At 33.9% G+C, this 25,461-nt stretch overlaps 1 protein-coding gene across 8 annotated transcripts in view; it reads right to left on the reverse strand.

The window, feature by feature from the left end:
• Positions 1 to 25,461, reverse strand: part of RAPGEF4 (Rap guanine nucleotide exchange factor 4) — a 339,342-nt gene that overhangs the window by 226,208 nt on the left and 87,673 nt on the right. Inside the window, exon 1 of one of the 8 annotated variants that reach the window (XM_031960448.1) lies at positions 6,518 to 6,694. The exons of the other annotated variants lie outside the window; for them this stretch is intronic. Within the exon in view, the coding sequence (XP_031816308.1) occupies positions 6,518 to 6,583 (66 nt within the window). The 5' untranslated portion in view covers positions 6,584 to 6,694. Of the gene's footprint in view, positions 1 to 6,517; positions 6,695 to 25,461 lie in introns of those variants that run through there. 8 annotated transcript variants of the gene reach the window in all.

Below are 25,461 nucleotides of genomic sequence, written 5' to 3' on the forward strand. Positions count from 1 at the left end.
TGAATTGGCTGCCAAAGGTGCATGTAGCTCTTCCAGAATCATCTGAAATCTCTTGACTCCGGTGAAATTAGAATAGTAAAAGAAGATTAGATTTGATTTTTTCTTTCAAGAAACAAACATGATTTATAAGTGTAAAATTAACATCCCTGATGCATTTCAAAGGTAAAGGCAATGGAATGGTGCATACAAAATCCATGATAGCCTGATGATATTCTTTCTGTGAAACTTTCTTGCATTTATCTCAACGTGAATTAAAATTATATGGTGAATTTTAAGCTTAACATAAGAACACCAAAAAGAGGCATTGTTGTGTTAATTTACTCTTCTGAAATGAGCCAACAAAAAGAGCTATTTCTGTCTGTGAGCTTATTTTGCACAGGGCTTATAATGGCCACTTTTATGTCTGTATTACCTCCAGCTCTTTGCAGACTTTGTAATTTCCTTCAAGTGATGACTGAATGCAAACAATTTAGCTTTGCCATAGGTGGGGCTTAACATTAAGAAGTATGCCTTAACAGCATACTCAAATACAGATGCACATTTACACATATGTATATATGTATACACACACACATATATATATATGCATGTGTGTGTTTATAACATGCTACCTAAAAGAATACAATACAGTATAATATATTGCCATATCATATACAGATTGAGAAAATAAAAAAAAATTTAATCAACAAGTATATATGAATAGAGAAGTTAGGTTGCACAGTGTACAGAGCACCAACTGGAGTCAAAAAGACAAGTTCAAATCTAGCCTCAGACACTTATTAGCTATGTGAACCTGGGCAAATCATTTAATCCTATTTACCTCAGCTTATTCATCTGTATAATGAACTGAAGAAGAAAATGACAAATTCTCCAATATCTTTGCAAAGAAATGGTATAATGTAGTCTATGGATAGTATAGTCTACAGATATAAATGGATAGTAGAGTCTACAGAGTCATGAAGAGTCAGATATGATTGGCCAACTGAACAATAATAACAACATATAAAATAGACTAACAGAATACAATATAACATAATATACCACCATTTACATTGATCCATATAAAAAGCAAATATATATATACAAAAATATACATATATAAACATATTATTTAATATAATACAATTTAATATAGTAAAAAATAACATTACAATATACAAATTTAGAAGAAAATTCTATCAATAAACAAGTATTCATTAAACATCTAAAATGTTCAAAGCTATCCTTCATATTGGAAAATGATGATTATCATTAACTATGGATGTTGAATTGAAAATGATAATATGTAGTTTAATGTCTTACTTGGATTACTAAAACATTGTCCTTTGTCTTACAAATAGGATGTCCAGAACCCTATTGACAAAACTTAACAAGGTCACATATTTCCTGCAGCATTTAAAATTCCATATAGTTACTTTTATTGACCATTTATGTCTTTTTTTGTATAATCTAAAATATAAATTTTTAATGAAAAAATGGATGGCAAAATGCATGAAGATTTGCTGGACTTAACATCAGAAGATTTGGTTTGAGCACAATTATAATTAGGATCAGGCCAGATTGTATTCTGCCCCCAGGATACCAAAAGAGATACCAACTTATCATCTTACTTCAAAGTCTTTCACTACATGGCAGAAACACTCCTTTAGTCCCATTCCCCATTACCTCTCTAGTAGACTCAGTTCTCTGCTTCCAACTCTTACAGGAGAGGAAGATGGATTGATTTCCTTAGAGATGATTCATAGAAATAGAACTGGAAAATATCCTAGATGTCATCTTGGATTATAGTTCTAAAAGAACCTCAGAGGCCATCTAGTCCATCCCCATTATGTTACAAACATGGAAACTGATGTTCTAAGAGTCAAAAAGCTAGTAGTAGAATAGGATTCAAACCCAATTGTTTTTGACTTCAGGACCAGTACTCTATCTACTATACCCTCTCTCCAGGACCAACTGCATCCATAATCAGACGATCCTTTGAACTACTATTTTTTCCTCTCTTTCCTCTATTGGATTATTCTCTTCTTTACCACTCTCCATCCACCCCCAACCCTGTTGTTTTTTTCTCCACATGAAAGAAATCTTGGTTGTGGCTCTCATTTCAGAGTCCTAATCACCAGGTGGTCCTATGGCTGTAGCCAAATACTGTCAGCATTTGGTTCTTGGATACTTACTAGCTGTATAATCCTGGGCTTCTCACTAAAACTGTTTGCTTCAGTTTCCTTATTTGTAAAGTGGGGATAATAGAGTGTGCCTTCTAACCACTGCACAACTTAGTATGAAACCCAGAATTCTACCATTATCGTCTTCCAAACAAGCCTAGGTTATCTGAATCTAAAAGCCAGATGTTCCAGAAGAGGTTTAGTCAATGAAGAAAGAGGGAAGATTAATACCCAGTAGCCTTTATTTGCTTGTAGGATTAGAGTTCATGGTTAAGTTTTATACTGTAGGAAGGCTTCTTACCATTGTTTTAATTTTGTTATGTTTCTCTGTAGGGCTTGGTAGTAATAATAATAATAATAATAATAATAATAGCTTAACACCTACCAGAAGTTTGTGTGTTGCTTTGAGGGAGTGGGATGTGGAAAAAGTCTAAAGACAAAGATAGATAATAAGACACCCAAGTGTTGTTCCAAAAGGGATTGTAAATATGATGTATCAGAGTCTGAGGGCTAAAATAAACCATTAGTTTACTTTAAAAGAACTAAATGATTCCTAAGTAGATCTCAAAAGGTGAAAGCAGCCTGTAATGAAATTCCTAAACATCTTGAAAGATTTCAATCCATAAAGTCAACCTCATATGTTCCTAGTCTAAAGGGAACAAAGCTGAATTTTTGTTCAATCCATTTGACTGTGATATTAACTCAAACTGCCTCACATCTGTTTCACATGGCCTTGCTCATGATAGCTCTAGGTATGATGTTCTAAAAGAACCCACTGAGGTCTATATCCTAGCCAACAATCCAAACTCAAGAGTAACAGCAATAAAGAATGTGGGAGGATACAAATGAGCCAAGTCTTACAGTGAAAGAAAAAGTGGGATTTCAAGAAACAAGTGAAACAACACACAAACAACACTAACAGAAGGAAATTCCAACCATTTGAAAACATTTTAGAAACATTCAATTACATATAACTAATATGTTCATCCAAAAACACTCATCTATTTATCAAAACAAATTCCTTAAAGGCCTCTTTACTAGGTAATATAAAATCACCTATTTTAAGTTAGAATTTTATCATAAAAGCCACAAAAGATTGAAGTTTATTTCTTTTTTAAATTTTAATTTTTAATTTTTACCCATTGCATGTAAAAACAATTTTAACATTTTGGGAGGGTCAAATTTCTAGTTCCAAATTCTCTTTCTCTTTCCCTCCCCTCCCTATCTCATTGAGAAGACAAGTGATTTGACATAGATTATACATGTACAGTCATGCAAAATGCATTTCTATGTAACACATTTTAAATTTTTTTCTTTATCTAGCTGTTTCTGAAGACAGAGAGTAAAGGAATAGAAAAAAAAAATCTTGAAGTTTTTAAAGACTTTAATACTCACAAGTTGAGAAAGTGGCTTTGTAATGCATTGCCATGTTTTGTAGTGGAATTTCTTAAAGAGGATGGTAGGGTAGTTGGTTCCTAAACCCTCAACTCTAGTTGTGGAACAATCAGAAGGCCTTTTATTTTGTTTTTTCAGTGTTTTTTATTTTGTTGTTGTTGTTTGTTTGTTTGTTTGAGAAACAATTTCCAAACTCGATAGCTGTCACTTCTAGTATGTCTTACATTAAAAGTTAAAGGACTTTCTGATGGTAGTTTAGTCTGAATTTCAAAAAATAGAGAAAAATATCTCTCAGTTGATCTAAAGACAAAGTTTACTGAAAGTATACAGTTAATTTAAGACACCCTCCCTCACATAAGAATATATGATGTGTATTCTGCTAGGCTGCCACCTCCTGGGTCTCCATTTTTGTCTGGTTCATCAAAATGAAACCACCCTTTGTAACTGTTTTATGTAAACAGCCCAACCTTTGTTAGAGGTTGTGTGTTTTTACAATGAGGCAGACAGAGGAGCCCAGAGTCACTTACAATAACATCAGTCTTAAGTCAAGAAAACTCGACACCTTTAAGTTTAATAATAATTAATAAGCTGAAATCATGGGGTTAGTCATCATCAGTCTCTCTAGCACATCTTTATATTCCTTCTTCTCCTCTCTTCAAGGTTTTGCTATCAAACATTCAATTACCAAGGATTTATTAATGTCCTATTAAGCTTTAGACACTGCAGTCAGTGCTAGGAATACAAGGACAATAATTAGCCCCCAATCTTAAGGCAAGAATTGTTCTATATCACTGAGAAGGAAAGAATTAGCTTCTTTTCCTATTCCACTTCCAAGACATCACTTGGATTTTTCCTTCCTGTCTTGTAGTCAACAACCCTTCCTAATTCCTCTGGCTGTGAGTAGGTCTCAAGGGTCCCTTAAAAAACTTGGTGTATGATTTCCACATCTTAGATTTGACAGCTATTCATCCTTTTCAGACTAGCTCTATTATAATCTGAGGTCTCTAAAAAGACTGATTTTTATACTCTGACTTTTGTCTATTCAGGAATGTATCCTCCGTTTATAGTAATGTTGCTATGGAACTAATTACCCCTTGCAATATATTTTGAGTTACAGTCATTGTGTGTGTGTGTGTGTGTATGTGTGACCAATTAACAATGTTAGGTAGATTATACCTTCAACAGAGAATGAAAGACCAAAATATTAGCATGTTACCACAAAGGAGTCATCTGCTTTGCTTTTTAGTCTAGTGTTTCACCAAAGTATTATGTACAAAACAATGCAAATGACATGGCAATACTGTACAAGTAGATTATGTTTACTTCTACAGGAAGAGAATTTAAGGTAATTAAAAATGTTAAATCAAACAAATTCTCATAAATTGCATATAAGTTTTAATTAAATATGATCTGTGCTAAATATTTACTATTATTAAATATGACCTGATCTCTGGAAAATACTAGTAATGATATTAATGAAAAAGATTAGAAAATTATAAAATATCTGAACTGGAAGGCGCCTTAGAGATCTAAGGTCCAAGAAGTTCATTGAGCAGTCAAGGGAAATAAGGTTCAAAAAAAGTAGGATAGCATGTCCAAGATGCCACAATTAGTTAATAGCATAACTAGAATGAAAACACTAGTTAGTGGCTTCCAGTCACATGCTTTTTCTACTACATCATATTAGAAAACAGCAAAAGTCAAAATGTGTAAAAGAAATGAAGGAAACAAGAATTCAAAGTGCCCACTATCTGTGGGGGACTAGGCTATAAGCATTTTATCTACATTGATTCTCATAAAAACCTTGAGAAGTAGGTGTTATTGTTTTCCTCATATTACATTTGAGGAAACTAAGGCAGACAGAATAAAAGTGATTTACTTGCTCAGGGTCACACAACTAGTAATTGTCTGAAATTAGATTTGAAGTCAGGTCTTCCTAATTCCAAGTCCAAAACTCTATCTACTGCACTACCCAGCTGCCTCCAAAAAAAGTGTATACTTATAATTACTATTGTTTATTACTTATAATAATGTCTTTTAAATTATTCTTAGTATCTTTGAAGATAGCAAAAAAGAGCAAGTATTGAAAGATAAACATAATTATTATTGGCAATAATAACCTCTCTTTAAAATTTATGAACCTTATAGTCTTTTTTCACAACAACCCTATGAGATAGGTAAAGTACCTATATCCCACTTTTTAGAGAAGACAATAGTTTCAATAAAGTTAAGTGATTTGTCCAGGGTGACAAAAAAAGAGGAGTTCAGAACTCCTCAAGCTTAGGTCCTTCTAATACCAAATTTCCATGATTCTTCTTTTTTTCTAATTTATTTTTGATTCATGTAACAAGGATCAACGATCATTGATCTGCCCACAAAATATGAGTTACAGGGAAACTATTAAATTGACTGTGAATTTATAAAATTTATGAAGAATGTTTTGAGGTATATGAAAACATGCCAGAATAAACCTAAGCCCAAGATAACTCCTCTCTTACTGGAGTCAGAATCTTTCCTTTTGATAAAGAAAGGAAAAACAACAGGATGTGCCTTGGCTCAAGACCTCACAATTCTTAAGATGAAGGATCAGCAAGTCATTATGGGTTCCAGACAATGTCTGGGTGGGTGCCCACTCCGATGAAATGTATAATGAACCCATGCTCCTAATGAATCACCACTGACCAACGGGAGATGAGAGAAGGAAAGACCAAAAAAATCATTTACAAGATGATCAAAGCCTAAAATAAGTATCAAGTCTAAAACAGAACTCCACTAAAGCAAAATATCTCCACTTACTTTGTGCCATATAATAGAAACATAAAAAATCAATTTGACACCTAATCCCTAGAACCACCTATGACTTCTCCTTTCTTAAGTATCTTTGTAAATAATTCTAAAGAAAACCTGATTAAATTCAGGTTATCAGGTAAAGCTTCTTTTCTCCATCCATCAAACAATACCTTTTTTCTCCTCCACATGTGTCTAGCTTTTCTTGTACAGCCTCCCATCTCCTTTCTCTTCTGCATCAAACTAGCAGAGATCACACTGAGTCCTGTCACCTTGTTTACACTTCTGGTTTCCTGGATGGGCAGGCTGATATAGGGCGGGGAAGCTAAGACGAGAACTAGCAGAATGGAGCACGGGTGATCATGGGAGGGAGCCTTATAAGTCACACAGGCTGGAGAAGCTACTCCAGGTCACTGACTGCTAGTGTATACTGCTCCCCACCTGGACATGAAAGAAATAAGAGGAATTAAGTTCCCTGAAAAAAAATCCACCCTTTGGGTGACTCTAGCAATAATAATGAAAATGCTGATGAGAATGGATTTACTTCTTATATGCCTTTGTTCCACAGAATTCAAAGAACCTTAGAGATCATCTTTCTGCATTTGTCCCTTCTCTAATTTCACGTTTATATTACCATTAACTCTGCAAATGGAAAAGGGGGAACAGAAGGAGGGAAAAGGACCCACATGTGCAAAAATGTTCGTAGCAGCTCTTTTTATAGTTCCAATTGAGAATTGGAAAATGAGTAGATGCTCATCACTTGAGGAATTAAACTGTGGTATATGAAGATAATAAATATTATTGTTTTATAAAAAATAATGAACAAGCTAATATTAGAAACACCTGGAAAGATTTATACAAACTGATGCTGAGTGAAACAAGCAGAAGTAGGAATAAATACATTGTACACAATAACAGCAAGAATGTGCAATTATCAACTATGAAAGATTTGATTCTTCTCAGCAGTTCAGTGGTCCATGGCAATCCCAATAAACTTTGGATAGAAAATGCCATCTGCACCCAGAAAAAGAATTGTAGAGGTTGAATGTAAATCAACATATGCTGCATTCGCTTCCTTTTTTTCTGTTTTTTTTTTGTCTTCCATTGTTTTTCCCTTTTCTTCTGATTTTTTCCCAATATGATTCATAAAGCAATGTATATTGAAAATTAATTAAAAAAAGAAAATTAATTAAAAAAAGAAAAGGGGAAACAAAAGAACTCAAGAGTCCTGAAGATTGATGCATCCCCAAATCTCTGGTTAACTTCCAAATCTATCTAGCAAAGGTCCCAGAGAAGATGGAAAGTTGGAACTTGTTGGAGACCTACTATGGAGAAGAGAAAACTGACTTTTCTTAAAAATTGCCATAAGATTTCTCAGAGATGTCCTACAAATAATGAGCTTAGGAGGAAAGTATTCAAATAATTTTAAGGCATGGGAAATGATGACATGGTTCCAGAAGGAATTATTTTAATCAGTAGTAAGTACTGGGGAACCAAAATGGTCAAGTTTTGTTTTCTCCTTTCTTGTTCTGCTTACTACCCGTACCACCATTCTTAAAGGCTCAAAATTCTCCTATCTCCTACCCCAGTGTTTGCAGTGAGTTGGGTTCTGATACTAAATAGTGGGAGCAATTATCAAGGAGGAGGAAGCTGTAGGTGATGATCTGTACCATATGGTGAAAAGAAAGGGGGAAAACCCTTCTTGTACTTCTTTCAATCCTGACTATGTGAAGTTGCTTTCCCTATACCAGACAATCACCCTTGTTCTATGTAGAGAAGGGGAAGGAGGATTTGTGATTATATTGAGTCATCCACACAGAAATCAATCTTTAGAAAAGGCCCATAAGGCAATTTTTAAAAGGAAATTTGAAATATATAAAGGATTTTAGAGATGACTAATTTATCCCCCTAATTTTGCAGACAACTCAATTCCACAAAACTTTTTGCTCTAATGTTAAAGGATCTCAGTTCAAATTCCACCTTTGCTGTTTACTACCTGACCCAGTCAAAGCTTCTGTAAAATGAGAGACTAAAGGTACTTTGAAGTTCCTTCCAGTTCTTAATCTGTGATCTTATGACATTTGACCACACATTGTGAAGTAGTGATTAAGTTGTAACCAGTTCCTTTTTACTTTTAAAGAAAATAGAATAATATAGATAATGGTAATTGTCACCAGAATTACAAGTTGATTCAATTCAATGAATACTCCTAATGTAATACACACACACACACACACACACACACACACACACACACACATATGTAGCTTACATTTATATAGCCTTTTCAGGTTTATGGAAGTTTAGGTTTTTAGTATTAGAGGCCTTGGTAATAAAGATGAATAACCTCAAGGGACTTAAAATCTAATTGATGGAGGTAAAACATGGATAAAGACTTGAAATATATGTTAAGAAATAAAAAAAAAACAATAAAGTCACAAAGAATTGAACATAACTAAAAATGACTAAACAAACAACAAAAGAATTGGAATGTAAACTCATTTTCTATTGGTTCCAAGAGAGCATCCTTGGAACAACCCTCATTATGATTATCATTGTTGTTCTTGTTATTAGTTTGTTATTAGTTAGTTATGTTAGTAGTTTGAATGGTAGTGAATTGAATCACTTTAATATCAGATTGGTAACATTCTTAAATGTGTTTCTGAAATAAGTTATTTTGAAGTGATTCTTAAAACCACACACACACAACTTGAAATATAACCCAAATCTCTTAACTCCAAGATTCAAGGCTCTTTCCAAACAGGGACTGAGTCTGCCTAAAAAGAATTATTGGTAAAAAGTAAATTTTTTCTCAGAAATATTTTGCAAAATCTGTTCTATAATTTCATTAATCACAGCAAGGTTAGTGACCATCAACTACCTAAAGTGATATACTCTCCTCCATGGAGCACATGAAGTCTGTTATACCCCCATTCCAACTGAGCTTTCCAAACATATTACACATTTCACTTCTTCACAGATTCTGCAGTTCCCCTCCTCTCCACAAAGTGGTTTTCTTGCTCTTTGTCACACCTAGGCTTCCATCTGCTACCTTCGTATCTTTACACAGGCTATCCGCCAGGCTTAGAATGCTTTCTTTTCTTAACTCCAACTCTTAAAATCCCTAGCTCTCTCAATTATAGCTTATCTCTCTACTGCTTTCTCTACAAAGTCTGTCCTGACACCATTCCCGCCCCCCCCCCCAGTGACATCTACTAAAATTATCTTTGTTTATTTTTAAGTACTTATATCTAAAAGTGTTATCTAGCCTGATAGAATGTAAGTTCCTTGAAAGCAGGGACTCCGTCTTTTTTATTTTTGTATTCCCAGTATCTATCACAATGCCTGGTACATGCTAGAACTATTTAATAAATAAATGTTTGCTTGCTGATTTGATAGGTGTGACAGTGACAGACAACTACAATTAAGCCTAAAAAAAGATGACTTAATTTTTCTCCTTTGTAATTGGCTGGCATTATTCAGCATAACATGAGCACAAGCATGCCTTAGATTGTTTGTCCATCTCATCAGGCATTGCTCACTAAGACTTCCCCAGGCTCTCCTAAAGCGTAGGAGGATACAGCTCCTCCCCTCATACATTCAATTGCAGCACGTTGCAAAACCTTTGATGCTCCATCATGACAATGATTAGTTCATAAAGTTCTCTGACTCCCTGTCTCCAGATTATCTGGAGCAATCTCACCACATAATAAAATAATTTCCATGTGACGCTTACAGAAAATCTCCCAGATTGCCAGTTAAAAAATTGTTATCAGCAAGCATTCCTGGAATATTTCATAGCTGCAACACCAGTTTCATTAGTAATAAATATTTGAAGGATCTGTGATGTCATCAACCTGAGGAAATGAAGATATCAAACAGACTTTGATTTTAGATCAGTCCAAGGGTAAAAAGAAGTTAGATTATGAATTCATTAAGAGCAGGAACTGTTTTTTTTTTTTTTGCCTTTCTTTGTATCCCCAGAATTTAGCACAGTATCTGGTACCCAGTAGGCACTTAATTTTAATGCCCTATTTCTGTTGATTATCTCTAACTTATCACATATACATACATATATGTGTGTATATATACACATACATATACATATGCTGACATATATTCTCATGTGTGTATACACACATATCTCCTATTTGTTCATTTGTTGAATCCACCATTAGACTGTGACCTCCTTGAGAACCAGAATTTTCTTGAAATTTCATTCTAACTCCAGTTTAGCACAGTGCCACACAGAGTAGATGCTCAATCAGCATTTGTTAACAAACTAAGAAATGACAGTGCTTGACAGTTGCTCAAAGTCACATATCTAGTAAATGTTAGAGGTAGAAGTTGAAACCTGGCATTCCTGACTCCAATCCCAGGACTCTATTTTATCACTCTACCTTTATTTTAACTAGATTTTTTTTTAACAATGACAAAAAGACTAAAAGGTTACTTCATATTCCTTCCATTCTCTTTCTGACAGAGAAAAAAAGGTATTGCAAAATTCACTAAGTTGCCCAGGTATCCACGTTGGGTTAGGGATTGAATCAAAACACTGCTATCTATTGTTCCTTGGGCAGCTGGGTGGTGTGGTGTATAAAGTGCCAGACATGGAGTCAGGAAAAATCCTCTCCATGAGTTGAAATCTGGCCTCACACACGTATTAGCTATGTGATTCAGGGCAAGTCACTTAACTCTGCCCCAGTTTCCTCATCTGTAAAAATAAACTGGAGAAGGAAATGGCAAATAATTCTAATATCTTTGCCAAGAAAACCCAAATTGAATCACAAAAAGTCAGACATGTTTGAAACTAATGAATAACAGCATTTTCTCCTAAAAACCTGATAATTCTCATAAGCCAAGATGAAAAACTTTTGATTCCTTAAGGAACACTTTCAACTAATATCTCAGATTCAGAATGAATTAGAATAATCCTGGTTCAAAAAGCAAGTTTCTATTTGTTAAAAAAAAAAAAAAAATGGAGAACAAATGTGAAATGTCAAATGCCTAAAAAAGTAGTGCACATAAGAAATACTTTTCTAAGGTCAGAAACAAATCACAGGGAAAATTCTGTGACTGGATTTTTAATTGTGCATTTTGTTTTTTAGATGCTGGATAATTTTCTGACCATTAAGGACAATCATGGCTCAACTTCACAATAAAAGTAATTGGATTGCATGCTTGAGAGGATCCAACTGATTCACAATGAGGTGCATGGAAGGAGAGAGGGAAATGAGAAGCTCAGAGGAATTCAAAAGTAATTTTCTCTTGATGAAAAACAGAGCTGGTCTTTGGAGTTGAAGAATTCTGAATGAAAAAAAGCTGTCATTTTCTGAAAAACCATATTTTGCATCCTTGCCTAGGGCAATTAAGAAAACATAAAGAAGGCATAAAGAGGATCAATGGAAATCCATTCAATCCCAGGGTTGAAGTTTGAGATGGGACTTCTAAGATAAGACAGAGCTGGGCCACAATATTATGTCACAAGAGGTTTGCCTGTCCTCTCCTCAGAGTCCTATAGAGTATAAGATAGAGGACATAGTATATGTTACCCCTGGGGAAAGAAGTGCTTAGGATGGATTTTTGACTTCCTATGTAAAATGAAAGAGCAATACCTTCCAGAGACAAGAAAGTCAAATATGTAAACCCAGAAAATAGCTTACTTTAGCAAAAATTTGAGCTTGGTCTATGTGGTGATGAAAGAAAAAGAAAAAAAGTATAACTAGACATGGAAGTGAGAGAAAGCATAGGTACATGCACAGAGAAATCTGGAAATTACATCAAAAGGATTCATTTATCAGTGATTATTGTTTTCAAATTCCTGCACTCTCCTACTTATAAAACTTACCTTGTCTTAAAGCTCTTCTCTAAATACCTTCACATCTGAACCCTGAGAAACCTAGGTAAATCAGAGTCAATTCTTCAAGAATATGCCAACACTGTTCCCCTCTGTCAATTTATTTTAAGTTTATTTTTTATTTTATCCTCAAATGGTTGCTCCGATGAAATCTATTGCCATTACAACTCAGAAACCCTGACTAATTACATGACCTCCTTGGGCAATCCTTCAGGGCTTCTTCATCTGCAAAGTGGTCATAAAAAGACTAATTACCCAGACAATTTTCAGATGAAGAAATTAAAGTCATTTTTTAGTCATAGGAAAAGGTTCTCCAAATCACAATGGATCAGAGAAATGCAAATTAAGACAACTCTGAGATACCACTACACAGATTGGCTAAGATGACAGGAAAAAATAATGACAAATGTTGGGGGGAATGTGGGAAAACTGGGACACTGATTAAATACATTGTTAGTGGAATTGTGAATGGATCCAATAATTCTGGAGAACAATTTGGAACTATGACCAGAGGCCTATCAAATGCATTCCCTGTTAGAGGAGATGTGGGAAAATTGGGACATTGATACATTGTTGGTGCATTAGTAGATGCATTAATTGTGAATTAATTGTGCATCTAACCATTCTGGAGAACAATTTGGAACTAAGCTCAAAAAGTTATCAAACTGTGTATACCCTTTGATCCAGCAGTGTTACTACTGGGCTTATATGCCAAAGAGATATTGAAGAAGGAAAAGGGAACCACATGTGCAAAAATGTTTGTGGCAGCCCTTTTTGTAGTGGCCAGAAACTCGAAACTGAGTGGATGCCCATCAGTTGGAGAATGGCTGAATAAGTTATGGTATATGAATATTATGGAATATTATTGTTCTGTAAGAAATGACCAGCAGGTTGATTTCAGAAAGGCCTGGAGAGATTTACGTGAACTGATGCTGGGTGAAATGAGCAGAACCAGGAGATCATTATACATGGCAACAGCAAGACTAGATGATGATCAATTCTGATAGATGTGGTTCTCGTCAAGATTCAAACCAGTTCCAATTGTTTTGTAATGAAAAGAGCCATCTACACCCAGAGAGAGGACTGTGGGAACTAAGAGTGGTTCACAATATAGCATTTTCTCACTTTTTGTTGTTATTGGCTTGCATTTTATTTTCTTTCTCATTTTTTTCCTTTTTTGATTTGATTTTTCTTGTGCAGAAAGATAATAGTATAAATATATATGCAAATGTTGGATTCAATATATATTTTTACCATGTTTAACATATACTGGATTACTTGCCATCTAGGAGAAGAGGTGAGGGGAAGGCAAGGAAAAATTGGAATACAAGGTTTTGCAAGGGTTAATGTTGAAAAATGATCTGTGCATATGTTTTGAAAATTAAAAAGCTTTAATTAAAAAACAAAACAAATAAACAAATAAAAAATAGGTTAGATTAATTAATTGCTTTACCAACAAATAACAATAAAGTTATTGGTTTTGTCTTACTTATTTAAAACTTTTTCAACCTTGAAAATTTACAAGTATTAGGTGAAGATGGAATTTTATTCATCTTCATTTTTATTAATATTAGTGATATGTTTTAATGATTACTGATAATTCCAACCTTTTTCTTTCAACATTATTGACTAACTGTTGGAGGATATATTAGAATTATCTAATTTTGCCAACCTTATGTTTATATCTGTGTTTAAAATATGACTTTTATCAGAAATAAAATACAAAGGACATGTTTCTTTAATAAATAATTATTCATTAAAAAATCTATACTAAATTTAAAAAAAAGACTTACTACCTCCCCCACCTACTTCATCTGCATGCTGGAAAGGCAAAATAACACAAAAACTCTTTGAAAGCAGTTAAGTTACTATGCAAATGCAAAATATTCCAAAAATCAATACTTATATATTCTGTGAAGGCATATATTCTCTGATATAGTGGTTAGAGTGATGGATTTGGAGTAAGAAATATCTGGGGGGCAAAGCTAAGATCACAGAGAGTAGACAAGTCTTTATCTGAGCTATTCCTTGTGTCCCTCAGATCAACACCAGATCAAACCTCTGAACTGGTTCTGGAGTGACAGAACTCATACATATATACACATTAACAAATTTCCAGCAGAAGGTATTTTGGAAGAACTTCAGGAAAGGCCTGTTTCCATCAGGCATGGAAGGAAGGGGAAGAGAAGAGGCAACTGAGGCCAGGCACAGCACAGGGACCTAGGGCAGTGTGGGGGCTGGCAGGTTCTTAGCCAAAATACAGCAGAATTTGGCTACTCTATCCTGTATTAGTAGCCAGTGGATCAGCAAGTTAGATGTGAGACCTCTAATGCAAAAACAAAAGGCAAATAGTGAGCCCCTGAAAACCAGAAACCCAGACTTGGCCACACCCAACCAGCACCAGAAGGAAATCAGCAGCACTGACCCAGGGCCTATATAGACCTATAGAAGAAACTTGGGACAATCTTCCTTTGTCCTAAGAGCAAATCTAAACCTTTAAAAATGAGCAAAAAAGCAAAAAGAACTCTAATCATAGATAGCTTTTATGGAGACAGAGAACAGGCTCCAACGCTGAGGACACTAAAGGCAAATTGTCTCCAGATGAAGCTCCAAAGGTTATGAGTTGGTCCCCATCTCACAAGCCTCTCTTGGAAGAATTCAAAAAGGATCTTTAAAAAGAGTTAGAAGAAAAATGGGAAAAGGAAATGAGAATTTTGCAAGAGAGTTTGGAAAAGGAAACACAAAAATTATCTAAAGCAAACTTAAAAATAGATTTAGTGAAATGGAAAAATCATATGACTCTTTACCAAATAGATTTGAAAAAGAAACCAACTTATTAAAAGAAAGAATTTGTGAAATGGGAAAAAAAATCCAATAAATAAAACACCTCATTAAAAGTTTAATTGGCCAAATGCAAAAGGAGATAAAAAAAAACTAACTAAAGAAAATAATTCACTGGAAGTGAATGACTCAATGAGACTTCAAGAATGAGTCAAACAAAATAAAACAAAAAAAAAAAAAAAAGAAAGAAAATGTAAAATACCTCGTTGAAAAACAACCGACCCTAGGAGAGACAAACTAAGAATTATGGGACTACTTGAAAACCTTGATGAAAAAAGAGCTTAGGTATCATCTTTCTGGAAATCATCAAGGAAAACTGCCCATATGTTTTAAAACCAGAGGGTAAAGTAGACATTGAAAGAATTGATGGATCACCTCCTGAAAGAAATCCCAAAATGAAAACTCCAAGGAACATTATAGCTAAATTTCAGAATTATTAGATCAAAGAGAAAATATTGCAAGCAGCCAGAAAAAAAAAAAAAACCAATTCAAATATTGAGGAGCCATAATCAGGATTATCCAGGACCTGGCAGCTTCCACTTCAAAGGATGGAAGGGCCTGGAACTTGATATTATAAAAGACAAAGGAACTTGGATTGCAGCCAAGAATCAACTATTCAACAAAATCAAGCATTATCTTTCAGGGAAAAGATAAACATTCAATGAAACAGATGAATGTCATTTAGTTCTGATGAAAAGACCAAAGCTAAACAGAAAATTTGATCTTCAGATACAGAACTCAAGAGAAGTATAACAAGATAAAAAGGAAAGAAAAAAAATAACTTTCTTTTAAAAGTTAAAAAATGTATATCCTTATATGAGAAGAAGATATGTTTAACTCTTGAGAACTATATCTCTGTTATGGCTATATTAGAGGGTGCAGGTATAATTTCATTTTATTGTGATGATATAAAAAAGAAACTAGATAGAAGTGAAAAGTGGATTCTACTGGAAGAGGAGGAAAATGGAGTTAAAATGGGGTAAATTACATCTCATGAAGAAGCAAAATAGATCTATTACAATTGAGAGAAAGAGAGGGGAGATGAGCATTTTGTGAAGCTTATTCTTATCAGATTTGCCTCAGAGACAATATCAAACATATTGAGCTTAACAGATTGTCTCACACCCTATAGAAAAGTGGAAAGGGAAAGGGGAAAGGAAAGAGGGAGGGTAATAAAAGGGAGACCAGAAGTAGAAGGGGAAAGGCATAAGAAAGGGGAGGGCTGTTTGAGGAAGGTGGTTGTCAGAAACAAAATACTGGAGAGGATGGAAAGGAATATTCCAAATTATGCCTATGTTTTGAAAATAAAAAGCTTTAATAATAATAATTTTAAAAAGAGAAATATCTGGGTTCTAATCCCATTTCCTATACTCAGCATATGAACCAGGACAAAATCCAAACTCAATTTGCTCATCTGTAAAATGGGAATAGTACCTGGTTTAGAAGGTTGTCTTTACATACTTTTTAAACCTTAAAGTTCTATATGTCAAATACTATTATTATTACTGTTATCTCATTCTTTTGATATTTTTCAATGAACTTCAGGTAGAAAGAGGCCTGGGATCATTGGCTATTTTTATATTAAACATTCTATGATCAGTTGCACAGATGGATAAAATAATTGTTTTTATGATTCAATAAAAGTTTTAGGATACAATTTATAATTATTACTAAAGTACCAGGAATATTATTGCCATTATTAACTAATACTCAATAAATACCATACAGCAAAATGTTGTTTCTTACCTTGCCATGAGCCCTTTTTTCACTAATTAATGACTCAAAATGTCTACATAGGGTAGTCAAGAATCAAAGCCAAAAGTGTTATAAGACTCATTGATTATAAACTAGAGCACAAACTAAGTACAAGAAAGAGAACAAGAATCAAAACCAGAAGCTTCTAGGTCATTAACCAGGAAGAATCAGCCTAAGGTTGGAAGCCAGAGCTTGCCCTGTACACTAGCCAGCACTTGATTACTAGAAGGTCTCACACTGACTTTAATTTCCATCTGAGCATGCCCTGCCTCACTTTTGGCTGAGCTTTTGTGCTTACATCACTGGGGATTGCGTGCCCTACTTAGAGAATCCTACTGATCCCCTTAAAAATAGAGATCCTTTTCTCAATTTCACTCAAAATATTAATATAATCTTTGACTCCTTCTTTGACATGACTTATGTTTGATCAATTACCAACTCATTTTTGGAATGTCTCAGAATTGTTCTTTCCAGTCTATTCCTGATCCAACTCCTAAATACAGGCCCTGTGAACTCATGCCTTCAATATATGGCAATGGCCTCACTACTTCATTCCCCTTAAGCATCACTTTTTATTTCTGACTCCTCTTCAGTACTTGCAAAATCTCCTATTGCCAACAGTACAAAATATATTAGTCTGATATTCAAGGACCTCCATGACTTGGTTTTAATTCATCTTTGTTTTCTTATTTTCCACTATTCTCCCATATAAATTCATTGGCTCCAATCAAACTGAGGTAACCTTTGACTTAATGATGTCTTTTATACTATTTCTCATACATAAGACATTCTAGGTAATATGTTGCAGTCCATCTATACCGGTAACCCCAAAGGCTTTGGGTCACTCTGAAATGTGGTATTCCTATGACTTTGTGGCCATACAAAATTTCTTTTGGGAAAGGAAGATTTGAGAGGCATGAGAAACTGGTATCCAAAAGAAGAGGTTTTGGTAGGAAAAATGAACCAGTTTAGGAATAAAGAAAGTGCTCAGCAGTTTCCCAAGTCTGATTCAGTCCCATCTCCTTTTTTTGTTTAACTCGTCGTTATTACAGATCCTGAGTTTGTCCTTGTCATTTTGTCCTAGACATAAGATTTCCTCAGATCAAGCTGACCAATGTAAGGATGTGATCTCTCCTTTCTTTTTTGGCTCTAAATCAAATATTCAATATCAGAATCAAATGACATTTTCACTTGCATCTTCTCTTCATCTGCTCCTTGGAAAGGGGAAAAAATGGGAAGTCATACAGTTCTGAAGGATATACCAGGACTAGGAAATGCTATGTGATTTTGTATTTCTATAACACCAAGCATTGCCCTAAGCCTCTCCTTCTTACAGTATATACTGAAGTTGAAATAAAGAAAAGATTTAAAAAGGATCACAATTCTTCATCTTAGTTCTGGCAGAGGAATCAATGATTCCCAACTGCCAGCTCTGCTGGAAAAGCTCTCCAACAGAGCACCTCTTGTAGGAAAATGAAGCCTAACAGCATGGATTGTTAAACTAAGAACTGTAGCCCTCATAATATGAGGCTGTTCCTTCTATAAGTGTCTCTTTCTTGATTTTTCACCTCAGTTGATAAATTTCTGCCAGATGGAATACAGACAAGGAATTAACTAAATATTTGGATTCAGTTTTTTCATTCCTGCTCATGAGAATCAAGATGTACTTTCATTTTAACTCTTTGCCAATTTTTATTCCTGCTAATAATAATAAAAATAAAAATAATAGCTAGTATTTACATGGTATTTAAACTTTGCAAAACACTACATATATTACATGAATTGATCTTCACAATAATCTCTGAAATAGGTACAGCAATTATTCTTGTTTCATAGATATGGAAACTAAGGTTGAGAAAGGGTAAGTGACTTCCCCAGGCCCTTTTCTGCCCATATTTCCAATTTTAAAAAATGAAGCAATTGATGTCTATGACTCAATAATAACAAACTACCAAAGCCTATCCTAGAAAAGTTTTTACTATCCTATACACTGTCATCTTCCAAATATCTTGTACTTCTTGTAATACATTCTCTGTTATACATAGTACATAAAGTAATTTTCTTAAAAAAATATTTTATATACTCAATAATAATTTAAACAGAATTACATTGACAAACACAAAGATAACATAATAAAAATCAGAACAAAACCATAAACTATCTGCTATCTAAAGTATAACCAAATGAAAAGTTGATTTCTATAAATTTCAGGTTTTTTTGTATTATGTTCTATTTTTTCCACTTGGATGCTCACTGAATTTTGTTGCTATTATTTTTCTATATTTCATTGTACTTAATATGCATGCTATCTTGATTCTTTTTTTTTTGCTTGCTATTACTTCGCATGTTATCCTATCTTTATATTGGTTAAGAATGACAATCCTTAGTTCTTTACCCTGAAGTTCATTCTTAAGATACTTTTCAATTGCCAAAAATCATTTAAATTTAAATGACAAGAAGCCCTATGTTGTTTAGGTATTGCAATGAGAAATTGGGTAAGCATGATTTCTTTAATTTGACAACATATCACTACAGTGAAAGATGCTGCTACACAGCCATGAGCTATTTTTAGCTTTCTCTGTATTTCCTGATTTTACCTAGATGGGATGTATGCTAAGAGCTGATTTGTCATCTATCCCATCAAAATAATTATGACCTGACTGGTCTCTATGTCACATCCTGAAGTCTCTTCAAATTACTCATCATTTGGCTAAAAGGCAGGAAGTGCTTCTTTTAGGGGAGGAAGCCAGAAAGGAATATACGCCTAAGACAAGACCATTTTTACCCAAACAGTGTTATTCTTGTCCATCAGGTAACACCCAAACAAAAGCAAGTATAATCACATCTGATAGGAAGAACAGAGCTTTGTGAATGCACCATTTCACACCTGCATTACTCACATGTTGTTTGAAGACAGATGCACAGTATTCAGTCTTGGAGACTTATCAATAATAAAAATACAGTTATGCCTATATGTGTAGTGTCTCCTTTCTAGGAATACCTGACTTTGATTGGCTCCTCAAATATTTCAATCAGCCAATAATAGCAACTGCAATAACATAACATGATATGGGAACATAACATGTGCGTATTTATTACAAAAAGTATGTGGATATAAATGGGATTCAGACTCAGGTCTGTTAGCAAGGAACAAAGTCATAGCTTCAATAAAGAGCTTCTTACAAGGCAAATGGAATTGGAGTCTCTTAGCCATGGTCCTTCTTCTTTCTTGCTTCCTACAGGAGTCTCACCTCATCTGTATCCATTGGCCCAACTCGTTTTTCACAGCTCAGCCAATTTGCTACAATTTTCTCTAAGCCTATCTCAAAACAAGAAACTCAGTCTGTCTGAAACATCAAAATCTGCTGCTGCCCTGAAAATATCATTCTTGAACTTTCCTCCAGCAAATTCCTCTTTGTTCAAGGGGAAACTAGCTCTTCTGTCCACTAGAACTAATATATGATATGACAAAGAGATGTAACAATGAACTCTTATCAACCTTTCTACAGTATTTTTTTGAAAGTGACAATTCCAGGAACAATTCAAAAATTCAGAAATCTACAATTTCAAAGAAAATGCAGCTTTTAGCAATGTTCATGTATAAGTACAAAATGTTTTTCAGAATGCTTGTGCCCATTCATAGGTCCACCAACAGCACATCACAATTAACCCACCTAAATCACTTCTAGGCTTATATCTCAAAGAAGAAAAATATTCTATATGTATAAAAATATTTAATAATGTTTGTGGTGACAAAAAATGGAAAGATACTGTCCCACAAATGAGAAATGGTTGGATAAGTTGTAGTATATAAATAGGAAGGAAAATTAGTAAGAAATGAGGAACTAAATGATTTTTTAAAAGACATGGAAATAATGATTTGAGATGATATAACCAGAAACAGAAGAACAATTTATACTTCGACATCAATAGCATGAAAATGAACAATTTTGAGGGATTTTATAAATTGGTGAACAATGAAATTAATAAAGCCAGGACAAAAATTTATACATCTTTGTTATACAACAGTTATAAACAATTTTGAAATCATAAGGAATAATCAAGACAAGGATCATACATGATTCTTGAGGACCAGTGATGAAATATACCATCCATACAAAGAGGTTTAGATGTAAAATGAGAAAAGATGCTTTAGATGTAGAATGAAAAAAACATTTTTGTTTATAACTATGGAGGAATTTATTTTGCTTGACTATGCATATTTTTTAACCTAAAAAATGCCTTTTTTCTTTTTTTTTTTAAAGGTGGGGTGGAGAATGGAAGATAGAGAAAATAAAGGGTTTTCTGTTCATTTTTTTCAGAGAGAGAAGTAGGGAACATACTATACATACAAAATGTCACATGAATTTTCAGATAACTTCACTGGTTTATTTTGTTACAAAAAAGACCTCTCACAAAATAAGAGTATTCTGTAAATATCTATCATATAAAAACAAAGGACACCAATAAAACAGTAAAAAGAAAAAAAAGGAAAGAAGAACCCTTGATTTCAGTAAGATGAATAAGCCATGTAGAGTCTCTCTATGCCTTATGAAATATTCTCTAAAAGATGCTTAAATATGCATTAACCAGCAGCAAAATGATGATAAACTCTTTCAAAATACAAATAGGAGTGTCTATATAAATGTATGTATGTATGTATTATGTGTGCAATAATAATTAAAATACAATGTTAAAATACAAGGGTAATATAATGTAGCATCATGTATATATAAATACATAAATAATACCTAATAAAATAATAGTATTAGCCAGCATTTACATGGCACTTTTAGACTTACAAAGCTCTATCTACATGTCATTTCATATGGTCTTTACAATACCCTGTGTGTATTAAAAAAATGGAAGTTTATCTATATACAACTAGAGCTAGTGGGAAAATATATGTTGCCAAGATGATTTTGCATATGTTGCAAATTACATTTGCTAAATTAAGAAATAATATTTCATACCTTGGCTCACTATCTTTTATTAGATGAAAAATTACTTCCCCCCCAAATAGGTCAGTGATTGAGACTGACCTCACCAATGAAAGGCAAGAAAAATTCCTTCATTCAAGATCAAGAAGAGTTATTGGGAAGAAAAGTTGTCTCCAGCTTTCAGTTCTTGCTCTGCATCTATCTCTACTTATGCCTCTTTTTCCTTTCCACAATATTCTGAAATCATTCAAAAATTGGAGAGAAAACATGAAATAGTTTTTCTCTATCTTTTCTTGTTTCTGATGTAATTTGTTTCATCAAGGAGAAATTGGTTATAGTTATTAAAGAGATCTTATCACCATAAAATTACATATTATCAAAGACTTTTAAACAAAAAAATGAAAAAGTAATTCATTTGCATATAAATGCATTCTGAGGATAATAACTATATGGTAAGAGAGGTTTCACAAGTTGGAAGATGTTTCCTATTTAGCTTAGTATCTCACTTGCTATTCTTGAATTTTGACACTCTGAAAGATCTAAGATTTCATCTGAATGGATATTCTTCTTACTAACAAAAATTGAAATACCACACCTTATTAAGTATTCTTTGTGAGCTTCCATGACCAAAGTATTCATCACCCAGTAATGAAATACGTGATAATGTATTTTTCCAAATTTAACTAAGTAAATCCTAACAGCAGGTACACAATCTATTCCCCAGATCATATTCAGAGCTTTTTGGGTTTGGTAGAACCTTCCTGAATTTGTGTTCCACCAAAATTGCCTTTGAACATTCAAGATCAACTTCACATCATAATGTGATATTGGAAAATTTTAAGCCATGCTACATTTACATTTTAAAATTCTAATTCTGTTATATCTTACAAAAGCTAACGATTCTTATTGATCTTTTACTATAAAGACTAGCTGTTCCTCCTTCCTACCATCATTCATTCTCCAGTGGATGCAGCTTTTTCTTTATTTAGTGTTTTTAGTGTCCTGGGAAGACTAGATTCCAATTACTTTGGTACAATGGCATATAATATTGTTACCTGGGTCATATAATTAAGGCTCTTCAGTTTCATCAAACCAGATGGTCACACATTAAAAGCATCTAATGTACAGCAAGAACAAGGGAGAAGGACTTAGACTAATAATACCCCAATTTGTCCCAGAAAAATAATCCATGCTGCAATCAAAAAAATTAAAAATACATGTTTTTCTTTAGAATCCTCTAGGTATGTATTTATTGTAGCAGTGGACATCTAGAAAGGAACTTAAGAGACCAGGAAACTGAAGCTCAAAGTTGTGATACATGACTTTGGCCCATGGATGGTAACTGACAAAGCCATAATTTGAACCAGCTTCCATGAAGCTTAGCTCAGAAGTCCAGCACAATGTCTGACAGACAGTAAGCACTGATAAATATACGTTGACTGCTGAAATTAGAAATCTTTCCTTTAGACCCTGCAAATAGCTAACTGATCAAGGAATATACTTTATTCATGATGGAAATTTCTCATCATAACATTTTCAAAAAGCAAATATATAAATGGAAATATATTCCTGTGGAAACTTTCCAAGAAAAGCCAAACAAGGGCCCCCTCCCATCCTCTAAGCAGGGGTCCTCAAACTACGGCCTGCGAGCCAGATGCAGCAACTGAGGACATTTATCCTCCTTACCCACGGCTATGAAGTTTATTTAAAGGCTCACAAAACAAAGTTTTTGTTTTTACTATAGTCTGGCCTTCCAACAGTCTGAGGGACAGTGAACTGGCCCCCTATTTTAAAAATTTGAGGACCCCTGAATATGCTTTTGCTTTTACAATTAAGAAATCTCATTTAAGTAATAACTTCCCAAATTTGAAAGTGGCTATAGAATGGAAAAGAGAAAGGGAAAATGGAGCACAGGATATGAATACTGAAAGGAATCTAGTCCATGAAAAAAATTATACATATATATTATATATATGTATGTATATATATATATATATATATATATATATAAATCTTGAGAGCTGTATTTTAATACAATTGATTTCCTATGTGGTCCCATGTATTTTATTTTTCCATTTAAAAACTGTATTCTGAGAAAGGTAGTCCATATAGTCTTACTGAATTGCCAAATAAGCTCATGTCATGAAAATAAAAGGTTAAGAATCCCTGATCTAATCTCTCAGGAAACCAGAAAATGTCCTTTTTAGGGACATCAAACTAAATATACAACAGAGAATCATCCCAGACTTCTTACTTTTTATATTTAATCAGTGCCCATGCTTCATTTGATTATAACTTCAGTCAAATCATTAGCACTTTCATGTGGCTATAGAACATCCAACATTCAAGAATGGAACAAATAATGAACAAGCCAGCAACAGAGAAGAAATTGGTAGGTGAACAATGAAATGCATTTTAAGGAAATATAGACAACGTTTGCAAAAAAGATTTTGTTTCTGCTTTCTCTTTCTGCCTTGGGTTGATGTTAACTCTAATTTTACAGACCTGAAATCTTACCCAGCTGAGAGAAATTAAGGAAAAATAATACTGTATGTCAACAGAATACCTTTCCCCAACCCAATTTTATGAGTTCAATTCATAACAGCTGCACTGTCAGCATAAAGATTTAATTTCTCCAGGGCCATGGACAGAAAGTGACACATATCATCAGGGAGGCTTACACTGATAGGTACAAATACATCAACACAGAAAATGTGGGATATATATGAAGCAAAAATAATTCCACACAACATGAGAATATAAGGTTATGGACAATTCTGAGTCAATAAATGTAAAGACTCTCTATTTACTAAAACTCCATATAACAACCATCCATTTATATATTTTCTCTGTTCATTTATTACTAATGTCCATGCACATTACCATTTTCAAAGGAACATATTAGGGCACAAATATCTAAAGAATAATAATTTAAACCAGTTTTGCTATAAGGACTTTCAATGTATGAAAAGAAATTTCAATTTAAACCTTAGTTTTCAGTTACCTTCTAGTATTGTAACACCACCTAAGAGGAGGACCAGGACTCTGATTTTGTGTCAGTAAGTCCTGGGCTCAAATCTCATCTCAGACATATACTAGTTGTATAATCCTGTATAATCCTAATTTTGCTTTTAAATTCTTCCCTATTTCCTTGCCTGCAAAATTGGGTTAATAAAGCATTAACTTCACAGACTGATTTGCAAATCTTAATGCCTTATATACAGAATAAGGACCTGGATCTGGGATTTTACTGATAGAGATGAGGTGAGGTAACAAAACTCCTTCTTTCATTGCAACTTCTATAGAAAGCCTTTCTGGATCCCCTTTCATTCTAATGTTTTCTGTTGGTTATCCCCAACTGATGCTGTGTATTCTTTTTTGACCATAGTTGCTTTACCTATTGTCTCTGAGGGCAGGGACTGTCTGATGCTTTTCTGCTTAGCTCAGTGCCTAGTACATGTCTATTATAATATAGATAATATATTATATTATTGTTGTCTATTATCTATTATAAATGTCTGTTGACTTATAGTAGCCTGTAGCACCAAGAATCTATATGATTTGCAGCAGCTCACATTGCTGATATGCAGTCCTCAACTTATGAGGTCCACAGAGATGGAAAGTAATGTCTGAGGTCCGAATGAGAGTGAAAGGAGAACCGTAAGACCTCTAACTAAATCTAGGGATATCAGAACTAAATTTCACATAAATTTCCAGATACAGT

Source organism: Sarcophilus harrisii, chromosome 3 (assembly GCF_902635505.1).
Source record: "Sarcophilus harrisii chromosome 3, mSarHar1.11, whole genome shotgun sequence".
NCBI lineage: Eukaryota > Metazoa > Chordata > Mammalia > Dasyuromorphia > Dasyuridae > Sarcophilus > Sarcophilus harrisii.